The 24,006-nt window shown below is 40.8% G+C and overlaps 2 protein-coding genes across 2 annotated transcripts; both read right to left on the bottom strand.

Annotated features, from left to right (window-relative positions):
* Nucleotides 1-9,602: 9,602 nt before the first annotated feature.
* On the bottom strand, nucleotides 9,603-10,559 carry LOC100348837 (olfactory receptor 10J1). Its single transcript, XM_017345546.4, has one exon. It carries the CDS (start codon nucleotides 10,530-10,532, stop codon nucleotides 9,603-9,605), a length of 930 nt encoding a protein of 309 aa, XP_017201035.3. The 5' UTR covers nucleotides 10,533-10,559.
* A 7,412-nt stretch (nucleotides 10,560-17,971) lies between these two features.
* On the bottom strand, nucleotides 17,972-18,916 carry LOC108177579 (olfactory receptor 10J4). The gene has a single exon (XM_017345547.4). It carries the CDS (start codon nucleotides 18,914-18,916, stop codon nucleotides 17,972-17,974), a length of 945 nt encoding a protein of 314 aa, XP_017201036.3.
* Between the last annotated feature and the right edge of the window lie 5,090 nt (nucleotides 18,917-24,006).

The raw sequence follows: 24,006 nt of genomic DNA on the forward strand, positions 1-24,006 counted from the left end.
TATTCCCAGAAATGAGATTGCTGAATCATATGGCAGCTCCATTTTTAGTTTTAAAGAAATCTCCATACTGTTTCTCACAGTAGTTGCAGTAATTTACATTCCCACTAGTACTCTATAAGTGTTCCCCTTTTTCCACATCCTTGCCAGCATTTGTTACTCTCTGTTTTGGATAATAGCCATTGGGTAAAGCAATGTATCACTGTAGGGTTTTTTTTAAGATTTTTAAAAATTTATTTAACAGGTAGAGTTACAGACAGTGAGAGAGTGAGACAGAAAGAAAGGTCTTCCATCCTCAGGTTCACTCCCCAAATGGCTGCAACAGCTAGAGCTGGACCCATCCGAAGCCAGGAGCCAGGAGCTTCCTCTGAGTCTCCCATGTGGGTGCAGGGGCCCAAGCACTTGGGCCATCTGCTACTGCTTTCCCAGGCCATAGCAGAGAGCTGGATCAATTGTGGAGCAGCCGGGACTAGAACCAGTGCCCATATGGGATGCCAGTGCTGCAGGTGGTGGATTAACCTACTGCACCACAGTGCCAGCCCCGTCATTGTAGTTTTGATTTGCATTTCCCTGATGTATAGTGATGCTGAGCATTTTGTCATGTATTTGTTGGACACTTGTATTTATTCTTTTGAGAACTATGTATTAAGGTTTCTTTCCCATTTCTAAATTGTGTAGGTTGTTTTATCGTGGTTGAAGTTTTTGAATTGCTGATATATTCTGGGTATTATCCCTTTGTTGGATAAGTAGCCTTGCAAAGATATTTTTTTCCAATTTTTAGATGCCTTTGCATTCTGTTGATATTTCCTTTACTGTGCAGAAGCTTCTAAGTTTGATGTAATCCGATTTGTCTAGTTTTGCTTGTAATGCCCATGCTTTGGGGGTCTTACTGGGGAGTCATTACCTACACTAGTCTTGAAGTGTTTCCTCTGTTTTATTCCAGCAACTTCATAGTCTCACATCTTAAATTTAGGTCTTTGATGCATCATCACTTAACTTTTGTATGTAGTGAGAAGCAGGATCTAATTTCGTTGTTCTACATATATACCTCCAGTATTGCTAGCACCATTTATTGAAGAGATTATCCTTTCTCCAATGTAGGGTTGGGAAACCTTTGACAAAAATCAGTCAGCTGTAAGTACATATATTAATTCCTGGGCTCTGAAGTCTCTCCTGCTGATCTGTGTGCCAGTTTTAAGGCCAGTACCATGCTGATTTAATTCCTCTAGCTTTGTTAGTATGCTTTAAATTCAGGCAATGTGATACCTCCTGCTTGATTTTTTGCTGAGCATTCCTTTGCCTATTATGGGTCTTTTGTGATTCCATAAGAATTTTAAGATTATTTTTATGTTAAGAATGTGATTAGTATTTTACAGAGATTGCATTGAATCTGCAGATTTCTATTGGTTGTATAAATGTTTTAATGATAATAATTATTCCAATCCATGAGCAAGGAATATCTTTCCATGTTTTTGTGTCCTTGATGGTTTCTTTCATTAATGTTTTATAATTTTTATTGTGGAGATCTTTCACTTCATTCATTAAATTTATTCCTAAATATCTGATTTGGGGTGGCTACTTTGAACAGGAATTCCTTTCTTGATTTTTCTTTTTGTGTTTAAAAAAACTGCTGTTTTTGTATGCTTATTTTATAAGCTTCAGAGACAAAAAGTGAGTGAGTGATAAAGAAAGAGGGGGATGTCTTTCAACCCCTACCTCACTTCACAAATTGTCGTAATAGCCATGGTATGACCAGGTGAATCCAGGGTTTGAGAATTCAGTTTCAGGTCTGTCATGTGAGTAGGAGGGATCCACGCACTTGAGCCATCACCTGGTACTTCCTAAGGTATGCTTTAACAGGCAGACGAAATCAGTTGCTGAACTGGGACTTGAACATGGATCTGACCGGATGGGGAGAATTACCTTCCCTGAACTGAGGTGAGGTTCTGGCAAAGTTGCAGGCCTATGGCAAGTATAGGCGTCTGTTAAGAAGTTTCTGATTTCACAGTCAAGTCTTCCCTCCTTGATGCCTTGGCGAGGAGGAAATCATTCTTGAATTTTCACCATGAGAATTTGATGGTATTTCAATGCAATAGTCACAGAAATGTTGCAACGTCTGTAAGACTGAGCCCCTCAGGGGTTTCTCACTCTCCAGCTAGTCCATTCTCAGCCTCCAGCAATTCACCAAATCATCATGGAAGTATTCCAGTTTATGGCTCTAAAGTCTCTTGCTGCAGGTAAGATCATAGCTGCGTGAGGTGGCAGTTAAACCCTTAACCTCAATTCTCTGATTGACTTTTAGTTCATCCAGCTTTATCTTGAATAAGGATGGAATGGAAACGTCTATGCTCTTTTTCTGATGATTAAATCTTCAAAAGAATTTGTACAAACTTAACACTAACCTCAGCATCCCTTCATTTCTAGTTTGATTAGAAATAAGAAATTTAGCTTAAATTGCCCAGGAAGAGAAAGTCTGGAGTATAAATTGTTCTGTAGTATAAACATAGTAAATCAAAATGTTACAAATCAAGTGAAAGGCTAGAGAAATAAATCAGAAAAATATTTCAATATTCTCTTCTTTCTTCTCTCCATCTCATCTCATATTTCATTGTCATACTAAAAGCCTTTCCTCTCCACACCTCCCACTCTCAGTCCTTACAGCTAAACTTCAGTCACTCAAATCCTTCAAATAAAGTGGATGTTAAAGAACTAGAGACACAAAGTGGAGAATCTTTGACTTTTAAATTCTCAAAGGTACAGTAATAAAAAATTTCATGCATACTTGGAGAATTTTTTAAAAAAAAATTCCTAAACTAGGGGCCGGTACTGTGGTGCAGTGGGTGTTAACGCCCTGGCCTGAAGTGCCAGCATCCCATATGGGCACTGGTTTGAGTCTCGGCTGCCCCACTGCTGATCCAGCTCTCTGGAAAGCAGTGGGAGATGGCCCAAGTCTCTGGGCCCCTGCACCCACATGAAAGACCCAGAGGAAGCTCTTGGCTTCTGGCTTTGAATCGGCACAGCTCCAGCCATTGCAGCCAACTGGGGAGTGAACCATCAGATGGAAGACCTCTCTTTGCCTCTCCTCTCTCTCTCTCTCTCTGTGTAACTCTGACTTTCAAATAAATAAAATCAATCTTTAAAAAAATTTCCTAAACTAGATAAATCTTTCTGGATTGGTCAAGGTCAAGGTGAGGAATAGGAAAGAGTGAAATTAGCAATGACAAACTGACCAGTCTTGCATGAGCAATGCCAAAAGCCATTGAGATTTTGGGACCAAGACACAATGCTAGATATCTTTTTTGTTGCTATTTGGCAAGATTTATTGATATCAGTCATGTAGAAGCTCATTGATCATCCAGAAATGGCTTAGCTATTCTCCCACCCAATGAGATAGTCTTTCATAAAAAATCAAAGACAGCCATAAGGCATCTGTAATAAAAGAGGTTATCAAAGAAAAAGAAGAGGCTGTAGAAGAACATTAAAGGGAAGTCAATGGCAGGTAGAAAAGGGAGCCCTTGTACTTAGTCAAGCTGGGACACTATGGAGCCGGCTAGAAAATTCACCTCTCACTGAGCCCCAAAGATGGAACAACACAGCATGCCTTACTGTCATTTCCAAGGGAAGCAGAAAACATTTAAAATCAGGAGGAGTGTATTGTTAGAATGCAAGTGTGCTGAGGCTAAAACTCTATTGCTATAGAATAAACCAAAAAATGATCTCTCAAGAACAATGCAAAAGACTAGCTTTGGGGTAATTAACTGGGCTTAAATAGGAATTCTATTTATCTCCTGTGAGTCTGAGAATACTAACAGATAAAAGCAGAATAATGGATAATCAGTAACACATAATGGTAATATTTTATCTCTGCTGACATGACAGGTTTGCCATGAGGATCAAATGAAGGCGCTTTATAAACTGTGTTATGCTAACATGTCATATTAAGGGCCCATAAGCCACAGGAAACTAGGGTTAACTCATTCCCAGGGCAAGAGTGAGGGAACTGGTGAGGCTGGAGATCCAGAAGCCAGACTAGAGATGGTGCATCAGCAGGCAGGAAGAAATACTAACCTCTAGGGTGACATCTAGAGACTACAACAGGCACCGTGTAGTTTTTAGTAACAAACCCAATTCCATCATCAAAGAAAAATAAGTATTCTTTCTCTTTTTGTTTTCCCTACTCTTTGGAAAATATCTTCCTGTTTACTTTGCAAAATCTACTTTTCTTAAATACAAATTCTGTTTTTGAGAATACTGGGATCCCTTGGCAGAAGTTGATTAGGTGCCAGGTCTTACCTGTCACACATTGTAGCATGGGAATGCTTGAAGTTAGTGGCCTGTGTTGAAGCCCTGGCTCTCTGTCATGAACTTTCTATTCCTGGTTGGGGTGCTTAAATTTTCTGATGCTCAATATCCAGAGATCTCGTAGGAAAATTATTTGCCACCATCCCAGTTCAAGTGTCTTAAGATTATATATTTTGCAAAGCCCCCAACTCAATAAAAGTGAATAGATTTGCTTTTGTATTGACAGATGTATCAGAGGTGTATTTATAAGGGTTGTGGGGAAGAAGGAAGGAGGCGTCCTAAAATGATATTGCAAGGATATGAGATATCCATATCCTAGCCTCATTCTTACTGGGAAGACAATGAGTGAGGCTCTCATTAAAATTTCAGGTGGCTCCCTGCAGAATGAGAGTTTACAGCTTGAATTGCTGGATGGTTGGAGACTTTCTCCCAAATAATACTTATGGATCACCATGGAGATCTCAAATCTCTCTACTGCATGGTCTCACCCTTTACTTCTAATAGGGTTTGATATGTAGTTCAGAATTGCACTGGGTGACTGGTCAAAAATCAAAATTTGCCTGATTTTATTTATAACTCAAAAAACATTATTTGGAACTAAACCTTTCCCCCTTGTATGCTCACATCCCTGGTTCAAAGTTATAGTTTAGCATTCATTGGTCTGCAAAAATTTAGCATCATTTGTACATATACATATAAGCCTCTGTCCAGACATCAGAAAATTAGCATAATTCACTGTTGTATTTCCAGTACCTAGCACCTGACCTAATGCTACTCAGTGTCAACTAAATTCTTAAATTTGTTTAAGTAGGGATCATATTTTCTTGCGGAGCTCTAAATGCCTTTCTTTGATTTTCTTTAATGTTGGAGAAGGTGCACACTTCTACTCCCTAAAATCTCAGCTGGTTCTGCATAAATAAACTTGACAGTTGGAGCTGTGTTGAAGATATTCTTCTTTCAGGTCTTCACTGGCCAGAGTGAAGATCCAGGTGGTCCTCTCACAGAGGCCCCAGATCTTTCTCTCTAGGAAAAGGCTCAGGGAGGAGGTTTCGGTTTATTTGGGAAACTTTAGGCCTTGGAGAACTTGAGTTTTTCTTAGCTTGATTCTCTAGTCCATTACTATGTCCACTGTGAGTCACTGTTGGGTGATATGCTCTAAGTAAACAAACGCTTCAGGACTGGCATTATGACACAGCAGGTAGAGCTGCCTCCTGTGACGCCAGCATCCCATATGAGCACTGGTTCGAGTCCTAACTGCTCTACTTCCAATCCAGCCCCCTTATAATTTGCCTGGGAAAACAGCAGAGGATGCCCCCAGTTCCTAGGCCCCTAAATGCATGTGGGAGACCTAGAGGAAGCTCTTGGCTTTGGTCTGGCCCAGCTCTAGCAGTTGGGGCCATTTGGGAAGTGAACCAGTGGATGGAAGACCTTTCTTTCTCTTTCTGTCTTTCCCTCTCTCTCTCTCTCTCTCTGTAAATGTGCCTTTAAATAAATAAAATAGTCATGAAAAAATTTTAGAATTTAAAACAGAATAAAATGTAAAATGCTAACTTATGAAGCCAAATAGTGCAATTTCAAGTTCTACATTTACCCCCTTTTTCTCTCAGCCTTATTATCTGTGTAATGGAGGTTATCCTCTAACCTGCCTTGGGATGGTTCTAAGATAATGCCTGGGAAATTGTCCTGTGGCAAGAGGCCACAGTGTCTAAGAAGTTTTATAGTAAAGTAATGTTGAGCATAAGTGGAGACCAAGATAATCCTAAGGAAGGGATAGGATTCCTGTTGGGTTATTTAGTCCAGAAAAATATTCTGTGAAAGGCTAAAACTCTTCAATGCATGAGAGGAAGTTTTGTGATCAGTTTCTTGATGAAGTGAGAAGGAATATTGAAAACAGTTGATTAAATAATGTGACTTTTAAGATATTCTGCTCCAACAAGGTTCCTGGGAAACCAGTGTGATAGATGTTCTAGAAATCTACAATGATAAAATGTTCTGAGTGATGCCCACCAGGAGTCATGTAGCCCTGGGTTGTAGGAAATCACCAGACCATAGATCAAGACAGCCTTATTGTCTAGGTAACAGGCATTTATTTCACCTAACTCCTGCTTGCAGCATCCATTCTTGGCTTGATGAGATTTTTGCTTTATATATCAGGGCAAAATATTTGAAGGTTTACATTTTTGTCATTAAATATTAAGCATGCCTCGTCTATATCTAACACAGTGCATTATGATGAGTTTCTACATAAGCTCGTCCCTCTTGCAAGACTGAGAACTTCCTTATTCAGGGAATAATACAGAGTTTATTTTAACATTTTCTTTGTCTAGTGGGGGATGGGACATAGTAAACATTTCACGAATGTTTATTGAATGACTATCCAAATCTTCTTTAAGATTTATTTTTTTTTATTTGAAAGGCAAAGTTACAGAGAAGCAGAAGCAGAGAGAGAAAGAGAAGTCTTCCATCCTCTGGTTCAGCCCCTAAATGGCCACAGTGGCTCGGACTGGGCCGATCCGAAGCCAGAAGCCAGGAGCCTCTTCTAGGTCTCTCATGTGGGTGCAAGGGCCCAAGGACTTGGGCCTTCTTCCACTGTTTTCCCAGGCCATAGCAGAGAGCTGGATCAGAAGTGGAGCAGTCATGATTTTAACCGGTACCCATATAGAATGTTGGCACCACAGGTGACGGCTTTACCCACTAGACCACAGCGCTGGCCCCCCAAATCTTTACCAGTAGTGCTTTCCTTTTAACTAGTCAGGTTATTTTTTTTATTTTTTGCCAGTTAACAGCCTTTCTTAATTGCTTTTAGCTGACTCATTGTGGTCTTAGAGAACTTTGGATATGATTTGATTTTTACCATTTTCTCTGTTGATCCTAACAGAGGGCTTGGTAGTTTTAGTATGGTTTGGAGTACAGGTACACATGCTCTTTGGAGCTCTATATTTTCCTTTGAAAGTTTTTCTGATTAATGGGGCCATCTTTTAATTCCAGAAAAAATGTGTCTTGAGACCAAGATTCCACGATTTTTAAAAAGGTTTTATTTATTTATTTGAGAGGTAGAGTCACAGAAGGAGGGACAGACAGACATGTCTTCCATCTGCTGGTTCACTCCCCAAAAGGCTCCAATGGCCAGAGCTGGGCCAATCCGAAGCCAGGAACCAGAAGCCAGGAGCTTCCTCTGGGTCTCCCATGCTAATTCAGGGACATAAGCACTTGGGCCATCTTGCACTGCTTTCCCAGGCCATTAGCAAGAGAGCTGGATCAGAAGAGGAGCAGCTGGTAATCAAGCCAGTGCCCACATGGATGCTGGTCCCTCAGGTAGAGGCTTAGCCTATTGTGCCACAGTGCTGGCCCCTTAGATTTCACTATTTTTTTAAAAAATGATTTATTTATTTATTTGAAAGTTAGAGTTACAGAGAGAGGGAGAGACAGAGAGAGAGTGATCTTCTTTCAACCAATTCACTTCCCAGATGGCCACAGTGGCCAAGCCTGGGCCAAACGGAAGCCAGGAGCCAGGAGTTTTATGCAAGTCTCCCATGTGGGTGGCAGGGGTCCAAGTACTTGGTCCATCTTCTGCTGCTTTTTCCAGGCCATTAGCAGAGAGCTGTATCAGAAGTGGAGCAGCCAGGACACAAACCAGCATGGTCATAAGGTGGTGGCTTTATCTGCTACATCACAATGCCAGTCCCCAAAATTGTACTTTTAAATGTATGCCTTTGCTACTTGACTTTTATTTTCCTGGAGCTAGGCAGTGTGACTCTTTTCTTAAAAAGTCATTATTTCCCCAGGATCCAGCACACAGACCCTTTCTTCACTCTTGCTCATTATATGCTTTCTATATCACCAGCAATTGAACAGACCAGGGAGCCAGGAAGCCAGGGAGCCAGGGAGCCAGGGAGCCAGGGAGCCAGGGAGCCAGGGAGGATATTGGAATTTACCCTCAAAAGACTGTAGTCGTGGATAATGGAATATGGATTTTCTTTATTTATTGGAAAGACTGAGAGAGAAAGAGAGAGAGAGAGAGAGAGAGAGAGAGAGAGAGAGAGACAGTCTTCTATCTATTGGTTCACTTTTCAAATGACTGCAACAGCTATGACTGGGCCAGGCTGAGGCCAGGAGCCAGGAACTCCAATCCTAGTCTCCCACATGAGTGGCAGGGGCCGAGGTACCTGAGCTGGTATCTGTGGCCTTCTCTGGAGCATTTGCAGGGAGCTGAATTGGAAGTGGATTAGGCAAGACTCAAGCCAGTGCTCTTATATGAGATGCCAAAGTCACAAGTTGTGGCTTAACCCACCATGCCACAACACTGCCCCCTAGGCTTTCTAATAACATTGTCTGCAGTCACCATATTTAGTAAGTAGCTTTGCTAGAATTAATGCTGGTAGAAAAGTGAATCTATTTTTCCTGGACTATCTTATCATGAGGTCACCCTTCCTGTCCAAACAGTGACTTCACATGTCATTTACAAATGAGTTCCAGTAGGGATTACAGTTTGAAAAGCCCACATGCTCTAAAGGAGGGTATTGGTCTATTTTGCATTATTCTAACATTATTCTATTCTATTCTATTATTATTCTATTCCATTATTCTAACTGGGTAACTTTCTAAAGAAAAGAAGTTTATTTTGCTCACAGTTCTGGAGGTTCAAGGGCTCACATCTGGTGCTGGCCTTCTTGTTGGCAGGGCCCAAGGTGGCAAAGGCTGCCATATGACCAGGGACAGGGCACACACATGTGTGTCTCCTCATATCTCTCTTATTCTTCTTATAAAGCCACCTGATTTCAATCATGCAGCCTCCACCTGGATGACCTTGTCTGACCTTATCATCTTTAAGTCTCTTCTTTTAAGCACTGCAGTTGGATTAAGTTTTCACTCTTTCAGTACCCCACATGGGTATTAAACTCAAACATGTGAACCCTTGGGATGTGCTCAAACCATATTCGGGCAATTAGGAAGGAAGAAATTGTAGGAAAACATTTCATGTGTGCCTTGATTCTGCTTTCTCAAGGGGCCCTTCATTGCCTTCATTAGGTCGATGTTCATTAGGAAACCAAAAGGTCAATGAAAAATCGTTGGCACACACTACTCCCTGACCTTTGCTTTACACATATCTTATTCTTGTTTGTCAATTTATTCTCACAAATAGGGCCATTCAGGGACTTTCTTTAAATCACAGAGACTCTCAGATAAGTGAAGCATAACTCATTTTCCCTCCTACCTAAGGGAGCCCAAAGTGTCTGACCCTACTCCTCATACTCCTGCCTGGACTGTGTGTCAAGAACCTTAGGAGAATTCTGCCTAAACTGTCAGGAGTGTTTTAGGCCAATAGCCCTGTGCAGAGCGTCTTTGACCTCTTTGTTCCTCAGGGTGTACACCACGGGGTTCAGAAGGGGTGTGATGACTGTGTAGGTCACAGAGATCAGCTGGTCCTGATCCCTGGTATTCTCAGACTTGGGCTTGAGGTAGGCAATGGAGGCACAGCCATAGTGGACAATGACCACAGTGAGGTGGGAGGCACAGGTCGCAAAGGCCTTCTTCCGGCCTTCAGCTGAGGCAATATTGAGTATTGTAGAGATAATGAGAACATAAGAGATGAAAACCAGACCCATAGGAACAACAAGTACCAAAACACTGATGATCAAAGTCAAGATCTCATTGACAGTGGTATCAATGCAGGAGAGCTTCATCACTGGTCGGATGTCACAGAAGAAGTGGGCCACCTTTGTGGCACAGAAAGGTAATCTGAAAACAGAAGTCACCTGTGTGATGGCTACAATCAGCCCAATGCTGCAGGCACCCCACACCAGCTGGATGCACACCCTTTTGTTCATAATAACTGTGTATCTCAGGGGGTTGCAGATGGCCACGTAGCGGTCATATCCCATTGCTGTGAGCAGGAAGCAGTTAGTGATGCCAAATGTTACAAATAAGAACATCTGGGTGGCACAACCTGCCAATGATATGGACTGGCTCATGCCCACGAGGCTAGAGAGCATCCTTGGCAGAATGACCAATGTATATATGGTCTCTGAAGTGGACAGCATGCTCAGGAAGAAGTACATTGGAGTGTGAAGATGATGATCAATTCGGATAATGGTCACAATGATTACATTGCCTGCTATAGTTAAGATGTATAATGTAAGGAACACAACAAAAAGGGTGAGTTGATACTCATGGAAGCTGGAGAAACCTTGGAATGTAAATTCAGTAATGAGAGTGCAGTTCTCTCTCTTCATTGAGTGATTACCAAATCTGAAATGTAGAAGAATAAAAGTTATATTGCTTCAGTAAGGCAGGTTAGACACATTTCCAGAATTGATTGAATTTAGTTCTCAGCTATAAATCTGAGGATAAATTTCCTAGTGGATTAAATTTAATCCCTGGGTTTACATAGCTTCACTCAGAATAATTTTACTCTGTGTCTGTCTATTAGTTTTCTACATATACTAGAGTCATGTAGTCTCATTTTTCTTACCATATATAACTATTCCTATCTCTACTTCACTTCTACTCTCCTCCCTGACCTTGGAATGTCCTTCTTCCTTTTCTACTTTTATTCTTTAGAGATGATTGAAAGTTTTCAGTCCTCCATACAATAATATTATATTCTTATGTTCTTGTGTCTATTTGGATTATTTTGTAGCCTCATCATTACTTCTTCTTTCATATATACACTCAGGAACTTTGTAATGCCTATCACATGTTTCATATCTGACTAGTTCAGGATTATGCATGAATTAGATGCTTGAAAACAATTTGTTTAGGGGTGAAACAGAGACTTCTTTTGTTTCAAAACTATGAATCTTTCCTACTGCACATCTCCTAGGAAGGAGAAGCAATACAGATACAGAAAGGTTCATCCTGTTTTCAAGAAGGGGAAGGGAAATTTTAACCAACAACCACCTCTCCCCACAACTGTCTGAATGATGGAAGTCTGCTGACAGTTCCCAGCACTGATTCACGTATGTTATAAACCGTGCTACATCTTTACTTTCCCTAAACTCAAAAGCAAATTTACAGCCAATACAACTTTGTGAGTAAGCATACACCTACTTTGCAGGGCTAAACAATTGTACCAGGGAGGATGCAACAAATTCAAGTGTCCCCCACCCAAAGCCAAAGCAGACCCTGAAGATAAAAAACAGAGATACACTAAAGATACATCATTTTGTTGTGAGATGGGGATCATTCCAATTTATGTAATATTTCACATTTTTGTCTCTTTAAACAGTAAGCTCCTGTAGGGTATTTAAATTATATTCTGATTTGCTTATGCATATTCAGAAAGCAACTTTTTGCATAAAGTAAATCACATCAGTGATGAAGGTTACTAGGCATGGAGACTTTTCTTAAGAGTAAAAAAAAAAATCTATTTACAAGTTGTTGATGACCAGCTGTTAATCATTTACACTAAGAATGCTAAAAGAGAGTACGGCTGTAATAGAGAATATTTCCCAATGGAAAAAGTCATTTGACACTAAAATATGTAGTTAAAGACATTCATCTTCTGTGAGACTGTTGAGCATAAACTAGGCAATAATCTAGCCATGGGTTAGTATGATAAGTCTATGGTGAAATCAGAAATGCCCGACAGAACTTTTGATTGCTGTAACAACAAGCACAGGTGCTACTGGTAATTAATGGTGCTAAATGTCCTGTAATAAATACATGGGACTGTTGATCCCATGGACTTATTATGTCCCAGATACCAGTAGTGTTCCCATTGAGTAATACTGAGCTAGATTGCTATCTGTTCTGGCTAAAGTGTGCTATCTTAATGAAAAAGAATGACTCTACTGACCTGGTTAGCATCCTCCACCCTTAAGAGCCTATAATTCTTCAAAGGAAATCAAGGGAAGGAAGAGCAAACATATCCTTATGAAGACCTACCCTGCTGTGACAAGAGCTGTTTTGCTGCAATAAATTGGAGTCAGTCTATGGCTAGCAAGCCCCATATCATTCCCTTTTTTAAAGAGCACTTACATGATTCTGCCTTGTCCCAGACACAACAGGAGAGCTGGACTAGAGGAGGCCAAGGAATAAAAATCAAAATTTTAGGATTCCTTGACCACACTGTGGAGGTGCAAGAAAAAGCAAAGTGAGCAAAAGGATCTGTGACAGTGTCTGAGACCAAGCAGGCAGGAGATAAACACGTTCTATTGAGAAGGTGTTGAGATTTGGGAGTCACAGTCATTCTTGACAGACCCTTTGTTTGGACAAGTCTTTGAAGCCAGAGAAGGTGCTCTCCAAGGATCAGCCAGTTGGGTTTCTGGAAGTCACTCCCTGAAGACATCCTGAGAACCACCTGAGCTGGGAGGATGTAGGCAGCAGGTGCCTGGGGATCTCATTATATGTGGGACTCATTTACCCAATCTGAGGGTTAGTGCTTTGGGAGACTGGAAAAAGTTTTTTTTTCAAGTAGGAACATCATTAGAGGAAGTTGGTTTGTTTAGATAAGATTTACTATTGGAGTAAGTACATTGTGTATTTTTGTTTTTACAGATGTGCCTTACAAGTCTATAGCGACAAATAGAGGCAGCCCAACCTCACAGCCATCTTGGATCTCAGGAAATCCAGACCATTCACTTATAGGCAGAGACTCTCCCCAGAATGAGAATCTGGTTTTCTTTTTATAATAAAAACAGCTAAATGGGCCATGACTTAGCAGAGGGAAGTTTAGGATGCCTGTCTTTGCACTGTAGCATTCAGGATTGGAAGTGAATATCCTTTAGCCATGAAGATCTTCTCATGGAAGCTGGAGAGTGAAGATGATGCTTCAAATGCTCTGTTTGCTTTACCCAGAGTCTCCTTCCTTTCTTTATTTGGCAAAAATTTAGTCTGTCAAGACCCAATTTTAAATTTACTTCCCAATGGAGACTTGCCATGAGTAGCCTTACTGCTTCTTTAGCAATTTCTTAGTCTAACATGTGGTGTATGTCTGTGCCCATCCATTCTTCAAGCACTTAGCATATACCAGGACTTTTGTTAGTTGCTAGGAATTCAGAAATGAAGAAGATGCTGCATTGGCCTTTGAGGGGGCCACAGTTTAGTTACTGGTGATAGAGAATCATCATAAACTGAAACAGTTACTGCATGTAAATGAGACAGGGAGGAGACAGCAGCCCTTGATTACACTCAGGTTGATTACAGAAAATTACATTGTGTAGGTAGGTAAAGGGAGACCAGCTGACAAAGGATTTTAGTGGATTTTATCACTTTTAAGGGCCTGTCATCTGTTTCTTACTTATCCCTTCTGTTCATGGATTTCAAAGTTCCTTAGCAACTGACTTCTTAAGGTAATTAACTTTTGTGACTGCTAGCCACCCTATTTCCTCTTCTTATCTCTCCAGTGATTGTGTTTCCCTGCTAGACAAACATCATCAGTACTGGGATTTGACAGGTCTGACGTGGCAGCAGTGTGAATGTGGATTTGAGGTTGGTGAGAAGAGGCAGGGAAACCAGCTAGGCTGATGATGTAACAAAAATAGCTGGGATTGATCAGAGGGGTAACAATGAGCCTGGAGAGGAGGGAGAGATGTGAAACATATTTGAGACAAATCAATAGGGCTTGTACATGGATCAATGTGTAGATCAATGGAGAGGAAAAACCAATCCTTTCATAAACTACTCTCATGAAGTTCATTCATACTAACTTCCTGATTATTCACAAATTTGCATAGTTTCCAACTGTAACACATGAATCAAACAAACTGATCTCTATATCAATGATTCATCATTGGATAATGTTGATGGCTATGGGATTTCAACAGAACAGGATAGTGTTAATGAAAAGAGATCAATAATCTATGATGTCATTGCTTTGGGGGCAAATTAAGATTTTGGAAATGGAAAGCTGGGTTGATGGTTCAAAAATGTAGTGCTTGGTGAAAGGGAGAAATATTAAGCTTCAGTGCCAACTATTGTTTATTGAATACTCGCATAGATTTTCCAATCCTCTAAGTGACTTTATAAAGTCAATATTATCCCATTTTATGGGTAAGAGATGTGTGAGAGACCACTCAGCCATTAACAGTAAATATATTTGGATTTGGTGCTAGAAATAAATGAGCACATGCAGAGTGACTCTAGAAATAACGTTGGCAAAGCAGCCAAAAGAACCTCTGTAAACTTTCCTAGTAATGCAGACTGCTTTGTTTGGGGGCCAGATTCCTGGAATCTTATTATATTTCATTCTGGCATTCAACTCAGATTAGTATCTCAGGTCCAGACATCCTAATGATCCTTTGAAATTGCTAATAGGATTCCTTCAGAACACTAAGTAGGACTCACACAGATTTAACTGAGGTCCCAAAGTTATGTCTGCTCTTGAACTGTCTTCTACCATATTGTTATCATCCGCAGGTGCAGGTTCCAACTTTTTATGTATGATGACCTTTTAATTTCAAAATATTTCATAGATCTATAATAGATAATAATGGTTATATAATGATAATTGTGCTATTTGTATATATTGATAAAACAGTACATTTTGAAAAAGAGAACCATAAGGTTAGTATTTGGTGCTTTAAATTAAATTATGGTATCTTCAAACATGGTTGCACATGGTCTTTGTGTAAGTATTTTAGACTGTGTGTGAGAATTAGTGGTACATATGAATCCTTAGACTCTTTCAAATGGCAATTAAGCAAATAGGAGAGAAAAAAGGATGATGCAATGAGAAGAGTTTTGGTAGTAAATGAGTATTGGGGAAAGGAATCTGGAGGAGAAATACAGACAGGTTCTGAATGGTGTATTAACACATGGCAGGTGTATCCAGGAGTTAATCCTTGGGAGTTCCTAGGAAAATAGAGTCCTTTTGCTAGAACATGAGATCAGGGACAATAGGAGAATCCCATTTGTGAAGGCAGAACCTCCTGGGAAGAAAGAACTTACTCTATGAATCACAATCCTGTTGTCAAAGCTCTATGTCCATATCAAGGGCGACTTGATGGTGACTTCAGAGAGCCGGGTGGGTGGTTGGGGAGGAGGTGCTTCCCATGTACCAGAAGGTCCATGACACTGTTGGCTATTCACAGTAGCCCTGGGAGACTGATATTGTTAACCCAAGTGTACAGATAGGAAATGAAGGCCAAGGAAGTTAAGTAACATCCCTGATGCCTTATGCTTATAACGGTGGATCAATCATTGGGAATAGATGCATTTCTGGGGCCAAAGCCTGTGCTCTGTGTACAATATCACAGAACACAAGTATCAGGTATTTTGGATTATTGGTTTCTTGGAAGGAGGTCAGGATGAACAACTGTGGGAAAGAAGATACACGTACAGGTCAGGAGTCCGATGTGTCCAGTAGCCCTTGGCCCACCTCAGAATTCGTTTTTTTCCCTTCCTCTTTGTGATTTAGAGAAATGACACACCAAAATACTAAGGAAAAAGGGCATATTGGAACATACAATTTCTGAACTTTTTGATTTCCAAAGTCCAAGGACATCCCCGAAAGTATTTAAGATTTGTGTAAATCCACAATTTGGAAGACTCCTTCTTCTCATAGTAATAAGGAATTGTATAGTTTAATGATAAAGGAGAAAGGTGGCTACAATAATCATGAGCTTATAGTGAAACTTCAGACCCTGGGGTTGGGTTGCTTATGTCTGAATCCTGAATCTGCTGCCCCCTATCTCTGTGGCCTTCTTTAGTCTTTGCAGGTCTCAGTTTCCTCATCTATAAAATGAAAATAATAAAATGCCTATCACATTGAAATGTAGTGAGGATCAACTGAACAATATTTAGCATTTTGCCTATCATCAATGATACACTCAATAAAGGTACCAAAAGAGGATGTCAGAAAGCCTGAAAATATAGTAACAAAAGGAAAAGAGGTATAAAGATTGCCTGCTGATGATAATTATATTTTCACTGCTGTCACTATTCCTTCTTCCTTTTAATAAATAATTATTGATGGCCGGCGCTGCAGCTCAATAGGCTAATCCTCTGCCTGCAATGCCGGCACACTGGGTTCTAGTCCCGGTCGGGGCACCGGATTCTGTTCCGGTCGCTCCTCTTCCAGTCCAGCTCTCTGCTGTGGCCTGGGAGTGCAGTGGAGGATGGCCCAAGTGCTTGGGCCTTGCACCCCATGGGAGACCAGGAGAAGCACCTGGCTCCTGCCATCGGATCAGCGCAGTGCGCCGGCCGCAGCGCACCGGCCAAAGCCGCCATTGGAGGGTGAACCAACGGAAAAGGAAGACCTTTCTCTCTGTCTTTGTCTCACTGTCCACTCTGCCTGTCCAAAAAATAAAAATAAAAAAAAATATTGAGCATATATGAGCACTCTGTACCGGGCATATCTTAGAGAAATTGTTGAAAAGAGAACACACAGAATGAAGCCTGAGCGATTGTTCCAGATACAGATAATATCTTCCTTAGTCTGGGTTCCCTAGAAAGCAGAAGCTGAATCTGAGACCCAAATGCAAGTGACTGATTAAGGGAATACTCTCAGAGAAAAGGGAGTGAGAGAAGCAGGATGGGATGGAGAAGAGCTAAGCAATAATGTGGAAGTTAACTTGAGGCCGATTCAGTGGAGGGCTCTAGAATTTTTACACTAAGGTTAGTTCCATCTTGAGGCATGATGAGAGGCACTACCCACCCACTGTTTTACAATGCCTTATGACAAGAATAGCAAGAATAATGCCTATCATCCTATTGCAATGCATAGGTACGTTTTGTCTTATTTGATTTTCATCAAATCTGGTAAATCCCTCCATCTAGCTCGGCAAATGCATCCATCTCATCTTTCATTAATATTTTCCTTTGTTTCACTCTCTCCCTCTGGTTCTGTGTCATTAAGATGTTCATGTGGGCTACCTTTGCACGGTGAGAATTGTACTATCTTAGATTTCTTTCAGCCAATGACAATTCTTTACATAAGAGAGCAGCTATGCACAGTCAGCATTTCAACATTCACATCAACTGAGAATGGGTACACCAGCCAGCAGGGGGTGTCACTGCAGAGCAAAAACAGAGCACATCATATCCCAGGTGTCTGGGGAGAACGCAGGAGGTAGGAAAGATGGAGACTCTTCTTTTGCAATTTCCAAATATGAAGGAAGACATTTTTATTGCTGTTGCTTAAGCAGCTTGAAAGATAAACTTTTCAACCAGCTTGTAAACTGGCTATTAGAGCTTGTGTCCGACAGCTGTCTAGGGTTTACGCATGTTGTAATAGGTACAAGGTAAACAATTAATGGTGTGGATTGTTTATGGTTGTTGTTAATTATAGTATAAAAATATAGCACTGGGAGTGTCATGTGTACCTAGCAGAGGGCTTGTCATTTTAGAGCTCTGATTTTCTTACTGAGGCCAAATTCAGCATACATAAATGCCTGTGATATGATACTATATATTCTTCCCAGGCTGCCTGCTAGTTTACAGTACCTTATGCCACAAGTAACAGGAATAATGTCTAACATTATACTACAGTGCATAGATATGCTTTATCTTACTTGATTTACATCAAGTTTGATAAACCCATCTGTCTGGCTTGGCAAATCCATCCATCTCTTATATCATGAGTATTTTCCTTCTTTGTTTTATTTTATCCCCACCCCCAACCACATTCCCAGATCAGGCACTTGGTGTCCTCATACTATCTGTTATCTGAATAACTTCCTCATTGTGTCACCTCAACAAGTATTTTTCACTTCATTGCTATTGAGACTGACTAGCATCTAAGAGAAGGTTTTTTTTTCCCCAAAACTCTGAGCAAGGAGTCTTTGACCTCTTTGTTCCTCAGGGTGTATACAACAGGGTTTAAGAGGGGAGTGATGACAGTGTATGTCACTGAGATGAGCCTGTCCTGCAGGGAATTTTGGGATTTGGGTTTTAGGTAGATGAAAGAGGTGCAGCCATAGTGGACAATGACCACTGTGAGGTGTGAGGCACAGGTTGCAAAGGCCTTCTTCCGGCCCTCAGCAGATGCAATCTTGAAGATGGCGGTGACAATCAGGACATAGGAGATGAAGATCAAGACCATGGGCAGAACAAGAACATACAGGCTGATGAGCAAAGTGATAAATTCCTTGATGGTGGTGTCAGCACAGGCGAGCTTCATGAGGGGCCGGATGTCACAAAAGAAGTGGGAGATGACGTTAGCATCACAGAAGGGTAGACTGAACACAGAAGACACCTGGATGATGGCTGTGCTCAGCCCAATGATCCAGGACCCACCTGCCAGTTGCAAGCATGCCTTTTTTCCCATGATGACTGAATATCGTAGAGGGTTACAGATGGCCACATACCGGTCATACCCCATAGCTGTGAGCAGGAAGCAGTTGTTGACACCAAAAGTGAGATAGAAGAAGAGCTGGCTGGCACACTCTGGAATGGAGATGGCTTGTTCTGGGTTGAGGAGACTGGACAGCATTCGGGGGATGATGGCCACGGTATAACAAGTCTCAGAAATGGACAGCACACTTAGGAAGAAGTACATGGGTGTATGAAGTTGACGGTTCAGGTGAATAACTGTCAAGATGATAGCATTACTGGCAAGGGTTAGCAGGTATAAGATCAAAAATGCCACAAAGAGGATGAGTCTATGGTGCCACCCAAAAATAGAGAAACCTTCAAAGGTAAACTTCGTTACCACTGTGAAATTGGTTCTTGGCATTGAGGAGAATCTGGGTCTGAAAGACATTAAGTGGGAAAATTAACTCTTCAAGCTGGACTCAGTAGCCTGGTCCAGGTAATCACCATTTATGTGAGGAGACTCAGAAATGCTGTAGCTCAGGTTTTATAAGCACTCAAAATTAAATACTGGTCAAGTGCTCAAAGATCTCTCAAGTTCTCAGAGCCTTGGGACTGGGAAAGATGTAGTGGGGGACAGGGAGAGAGAAAATATGCAAAGAAACTATTGGAAACTCTTAACTACCTTTGCTAGAAGTAGATAAAGAACAGAGAAGCCACTAAAATTACTGTTCTCACCTTTGGAACATCACTGAAACTAACCTTGTTTAAACCAACAATGGTCCCTTGTGTGTCAGAGTGCTAAGGACACACCTAACAAATGAGTTAGTTTGACCAGAGACAGAGCTGTGAGGGGCACATTCCTGGGAGGTAAGGGACCAGTTCTAACTCTGTTCCAAAGGGTTTTCATTTAGTGAATTAAGGCAGCAAACACTGCCTCCACACGTGGTTCAAAGTAAAAATTACTAATGACTGGAATATGGCAGTGAGAGGAGACACTGCTTTTTATTTTTTCTTTTAGAAGAGTCTGGTGTGTGGACCTATAATGATCTGTGAACCAGAATCAATTCCCTCTTCATTCCCACTTTCTTTCCACAGCCCCAACATAGCACTTGTATTAGTAAATACCTGCACTTCCCTTCTTTTATGTGGAGGGTCGCTTCTGCTTCGATTATCAAGTCTCTAGTTAAGTTCAATAAAACTTCGGAAATTCAGAAATACTAATATCTGTAAGACAACAGTGATTAAAAAAAAAAAAAACACAAGAAAATCTTTAAGTTCATAAAAGTCTTGTCTTTAACCCCAGTGTAAATGGAGAGATGCCTGGTTTTCTTTGCTTGTTCCATTTGTCTCCATTTGCTTATCTATAAAATAGAGAGAAGATTATCCACCCCATCATGTTGCCATGGAGATTATATGAATACTGTATATAAATTGCCATGCTCAGTTCTTGATAAAAAGCAGACAAACAATACATTCAATTTTTGCTTCTCTCCCTTCATCTGACCCCCTCATCCCCAATCCCCACTTCCAATACCTCTTGGATCTAACTGTAAGTTGGGGCCACACAAACATACACATACACACACACACACAAACACTTTCTTGCTTTGTTGTGTTTATGGATGGCTATTGTCATTAGTTTCTCTAGTCCTTGTCCATCAACTAGAAAGAATAATCCTTAATTTTCTTACCCACTTCTCTTCTAACTCTAGATTCTGAAATGTGGGGGGATGGGATGGGGTGTTCTGGAGTCAGACACCTTTGTGATTAAACACCAGTTCCACTTATTTTACTTGTAACCTTGAAAATGTTTCTCATCTCTCTAGGCCTCAGCGACTTCACCTGTGGAATGAAGACAGTACTAACATCTACCCAGGGAACTGACGCCTGAATTAGGCATTTAGCAGGAGAGCCTAGCACACAGAAGATGCTGCTAAAAAATGGTAACCAAGGATATATAGATCAGACATTTTGAAATATAAATATTTTATGTCATTACTTTATCATTTATATTTCTTAGAGAATGAAAAATGAGGGTCATTGTCTGACACTTTTCTCCTCCCAAGCCTGACATCAAGGCTAGGAGGTGGTCTTCATCCAGCTCATGTTTGGCTGGTAGCTGGCAGTTTAAAGATATTCTGCTGTCATTTGGAGACATCAGAAGGAGATAGCAGGGAAGGAAACACAATACTGAAGCAGGGGTGAGAAGTCCAGGGACGTTGGATGGCATGGGTGAGCCATTACCAGGGCTCCCCTAACCCCCACAAGTTCTGCAGAATGCCTGTGCCCAGAGCTTCCCACTCTGACCCTGCACTCATGCCACACTGAGGTGTCAGCCAGCCTCTTGCTGACCTGCGTCTTCCTGGACTCTGACTGAGATCTGGAGGCAGGAAGGAGAAGGAAACAGCAGGGACTTCTTTGTTCAGAAAATACATTTTTCCAGTTCAAAGAGAGGGGATTCCGTCACTGAATGCGAGTCAGATGTTCCATCCTTGCCTTTTGGTTCCACATACCAGAGTGAGACAGAGGGTGGCAGGGACAGCACCGATTGCTCCAGTTTTCCTGGCTCACTCAGTATGACATCCTTCTGATTGTATTTTGGGCTTACTTGATCAGTTAAGCCCTTTGAAACCTGTGCCTGAAATTCTGAAAGGCTAGTGCCCACATAATCCTCTCTGGCTGACATTTTTGAGCATTGATGCTTTTAAATCCCTAAGTTTTATGATGCAGCCATATATTCACCTTTTTCCCACTTGGCAATATTCCAAGAAGATAAAAGAAAAAGAACAATTGGTTTCCCATGACACAGGGCCATGAGGCCCCATTTAGTCACAGAATGAGTCTCTCTGCTTCATCGAGTGGTGGAATGTGACTTACGTCTGACCAGGAAGGGATGTGGCTCTTTCAGGGCTAGGAGAGTAAAGCTGGAAACCACTGTTTCCAGTTGTGTTGTAGAGGCCACAACACAGAAAATCCTCCAAAGGGAATGACCAGAAGAAAACGGAAACCACCAAGGTTTCCAGTTAACTCCTCTACCTGATTAATCAGATCTGAGAATAGCAAGCATACTGAAAGTAGCTCTCCTGTGCTTTCCCCATTGCCCTGTCTCTTTAAGTCTGGATTTCGGCTGTCTGCTCTGCCTAGGACCCTGGGGTCTCTTTTCCCAAAGTGACTGTCCCCAAGGCAGCTCTAGCAAGTTCCAAACACCGAGATGTCTGGGGATCTCATTATGAAAGCAGTTCATCAACCCAATCATATAGATTGATACTAAAACAAACTAAGATTTCCCACAGGGACAAAGTCTTTGCACCAGGTCATGGTCCTGCCTTGCTCAGTGAGTGAAGAACTCTTGCTTCATTACCACAATCATAGAGAGGGCCTCAGGACCCAACCAAGTTTAAGGATGCAGCTTCATTAGATAAGTCACACATACTCCAAAGTCTCTTTGTCCTGACAGTGAAGGAACTGTCTGTGAGCAATTTATTCATTTCATTGATTCTGTCACTAAATAATGATTAAGCAAATAATTAATTCTCATATGCTGAGTACACCGAATGTAGGAGAAACCTGAGCATATAGTAGAAAATGCATCTGTACTGCATGCCAGTTCTGCTGGCTTTGTATCACCTGTGCATCACCGTGTATTACCTAGGAAAAGCTGAGAACCTCTTACTCTGGAAAGACCAGAAGGAAGTCTTGTATTAGAGTTGTCTTGCCACTCTCTTCCAGTGTTTAGTCAGCAAGAAGCCCCAGCCTTGTTTATCTTGTATAACAGGAGCCCAAGGTAGACCTTGCTGAAGGTTGGAGGAAAACCAGATAGCAAATCCACCAGGTTTTCCTAGGACCTGGGTCTCAGTAATTCATAGTTATGGTGTTCAGTATATGCCTTTCTTTTAGGAACTCAAAGAGTAGAAGATTCCCTTTCTGAGTACCAGAATACCAAGAGATGAATCCTTGAAAGACAGTTTATTGTGTTGTCTTTGACAAGCCAAGAAAACTGAGAGACTGACAAGCGTACAATAGTTGCCAGGCATTCAGTTCAATTCCACGTAATCTCTGTCAAGGTCCTCAAACATTTACTAAGGGAAACTGAAAATACTTGAGCTCATCATGGCTAAGTGATGAATTTCTAGTATATTTATCACTGCTTAAGAACGGCCTGTGCATAACCTCATTGAATCTGTTTGAAATCCTTCCGGGAGTGGCATAAAGTTAGGCAGCAAATCTTATCGAGACCTTGAAGCAATCAATTCATCTAAAGCTTTATTTGTTGATGTTCCTCCTTCACAGTTTGTCTGTTAGCTCTATTTAAATATTATAGCTCTTTGAAATTAGAAATAGAATGGAAATTCTGATATTGAAATTATGTACGGTGAAACCACTGATTTAAAAAACTGATTTTTATTGTATATTTATCTGAAATAAGATGGATGAAAAACTATAAAAGTCTGAAGTAGATGGAGTTTTATTCTTAAAAGGGAGAAACAATAGTATTGATTACACCATTTCCAAATTTTTTTAACTTTTCTTTTTTAATATATTTTTAAGGATTTATTTATTTGTCTTATTTACTGATTTTGACTTATTGCATTTGATTATGAACTATAATACTGAATATTAGCAGCTAGAGTCATTTTTGTCTTTCTACAGATCTGAATTTAAATGCTTCTCATGTTTTATTAATCATTAAATATGATACTTATTACAGGGTCTGGTAGATGCCATTTTTTTAAAAAAAATATTTTTATTTATTTGACGGGCAGAGTTACAGAGAGGCAGAGGCAGAGAGAAAGAGAGGTCTTCCATCTGTTAATTCCCTCCCCCAGATGGCCGCAATGGCTGGAGCTGAGCCAATCCAAAGCCAGGAACCAGGAGCTTCTTCTGGGTCTCCCACGTGGGTACAGGGGCCTAAGGACTTGGGCCATCCTCTACTCCTTTCCCAAGTCATAGCAGAGAGCTGGATTGGAAGAGGAGCAGCCGGGACTTGAACCAGCGCCCATATGGAATGCCAGCACTACAGGCTGCAGCTTTACTCGCTACTCTGCAGTGCTGGTCCCTTGTAGATACCTTTTATCAGAATAAGAAAGTTCCCTTCTATTCCTGGTTTGCTTGCAAGTTTATCATGAATGGTCTGTTAAATTTTCAGCTAGCTACTTTTTTGTATCCTGCCATGTAATTATATGCTTTTTATTTTGTAGTTGGTTAGAGGGTGAGTTGTATTAATAGATTTTTCTAATGTTGGCTCATTCATATATTTTTAAGGCAAACCCTAGATGATCTTTTAATATACTTTTGAATTCAGTTTGCTATTTTTTCATGTATCCATTATTGGCTGATAATTATCTTTTCCTGCTTTTCTTTTTTTGAAACCAAAGGTTTGCAATTAGCAACCTCTTTAAGTGCCTCTGTAAATGCTAGTATTTAATACTATTTTCACACCTTTCTATCTCTGAGTCTGATGTCTTTTTGTCTTTTTTTCTTTCTTCAAAGAATAGATTTTTCATTATTACA

The sequence above is a fragment of the Oryctolagus cuniculus genome, chromosome 7 (assembly GCF_051225735.1).
Source record: "Oryctolagus cuniculus isolate XC-2025 breed Fujian yellow rabbit chromosome 7, ASM5122573v1, whole genome shotgun sequence".
Classification (NCBI taxonomy): domain Eukaryota; kingdom Metazoa; phylum Chordata; class Mammalia; order Lagomorpha; family Leporidae; genus Oryctolagus; species Oryctolagus cuniculus.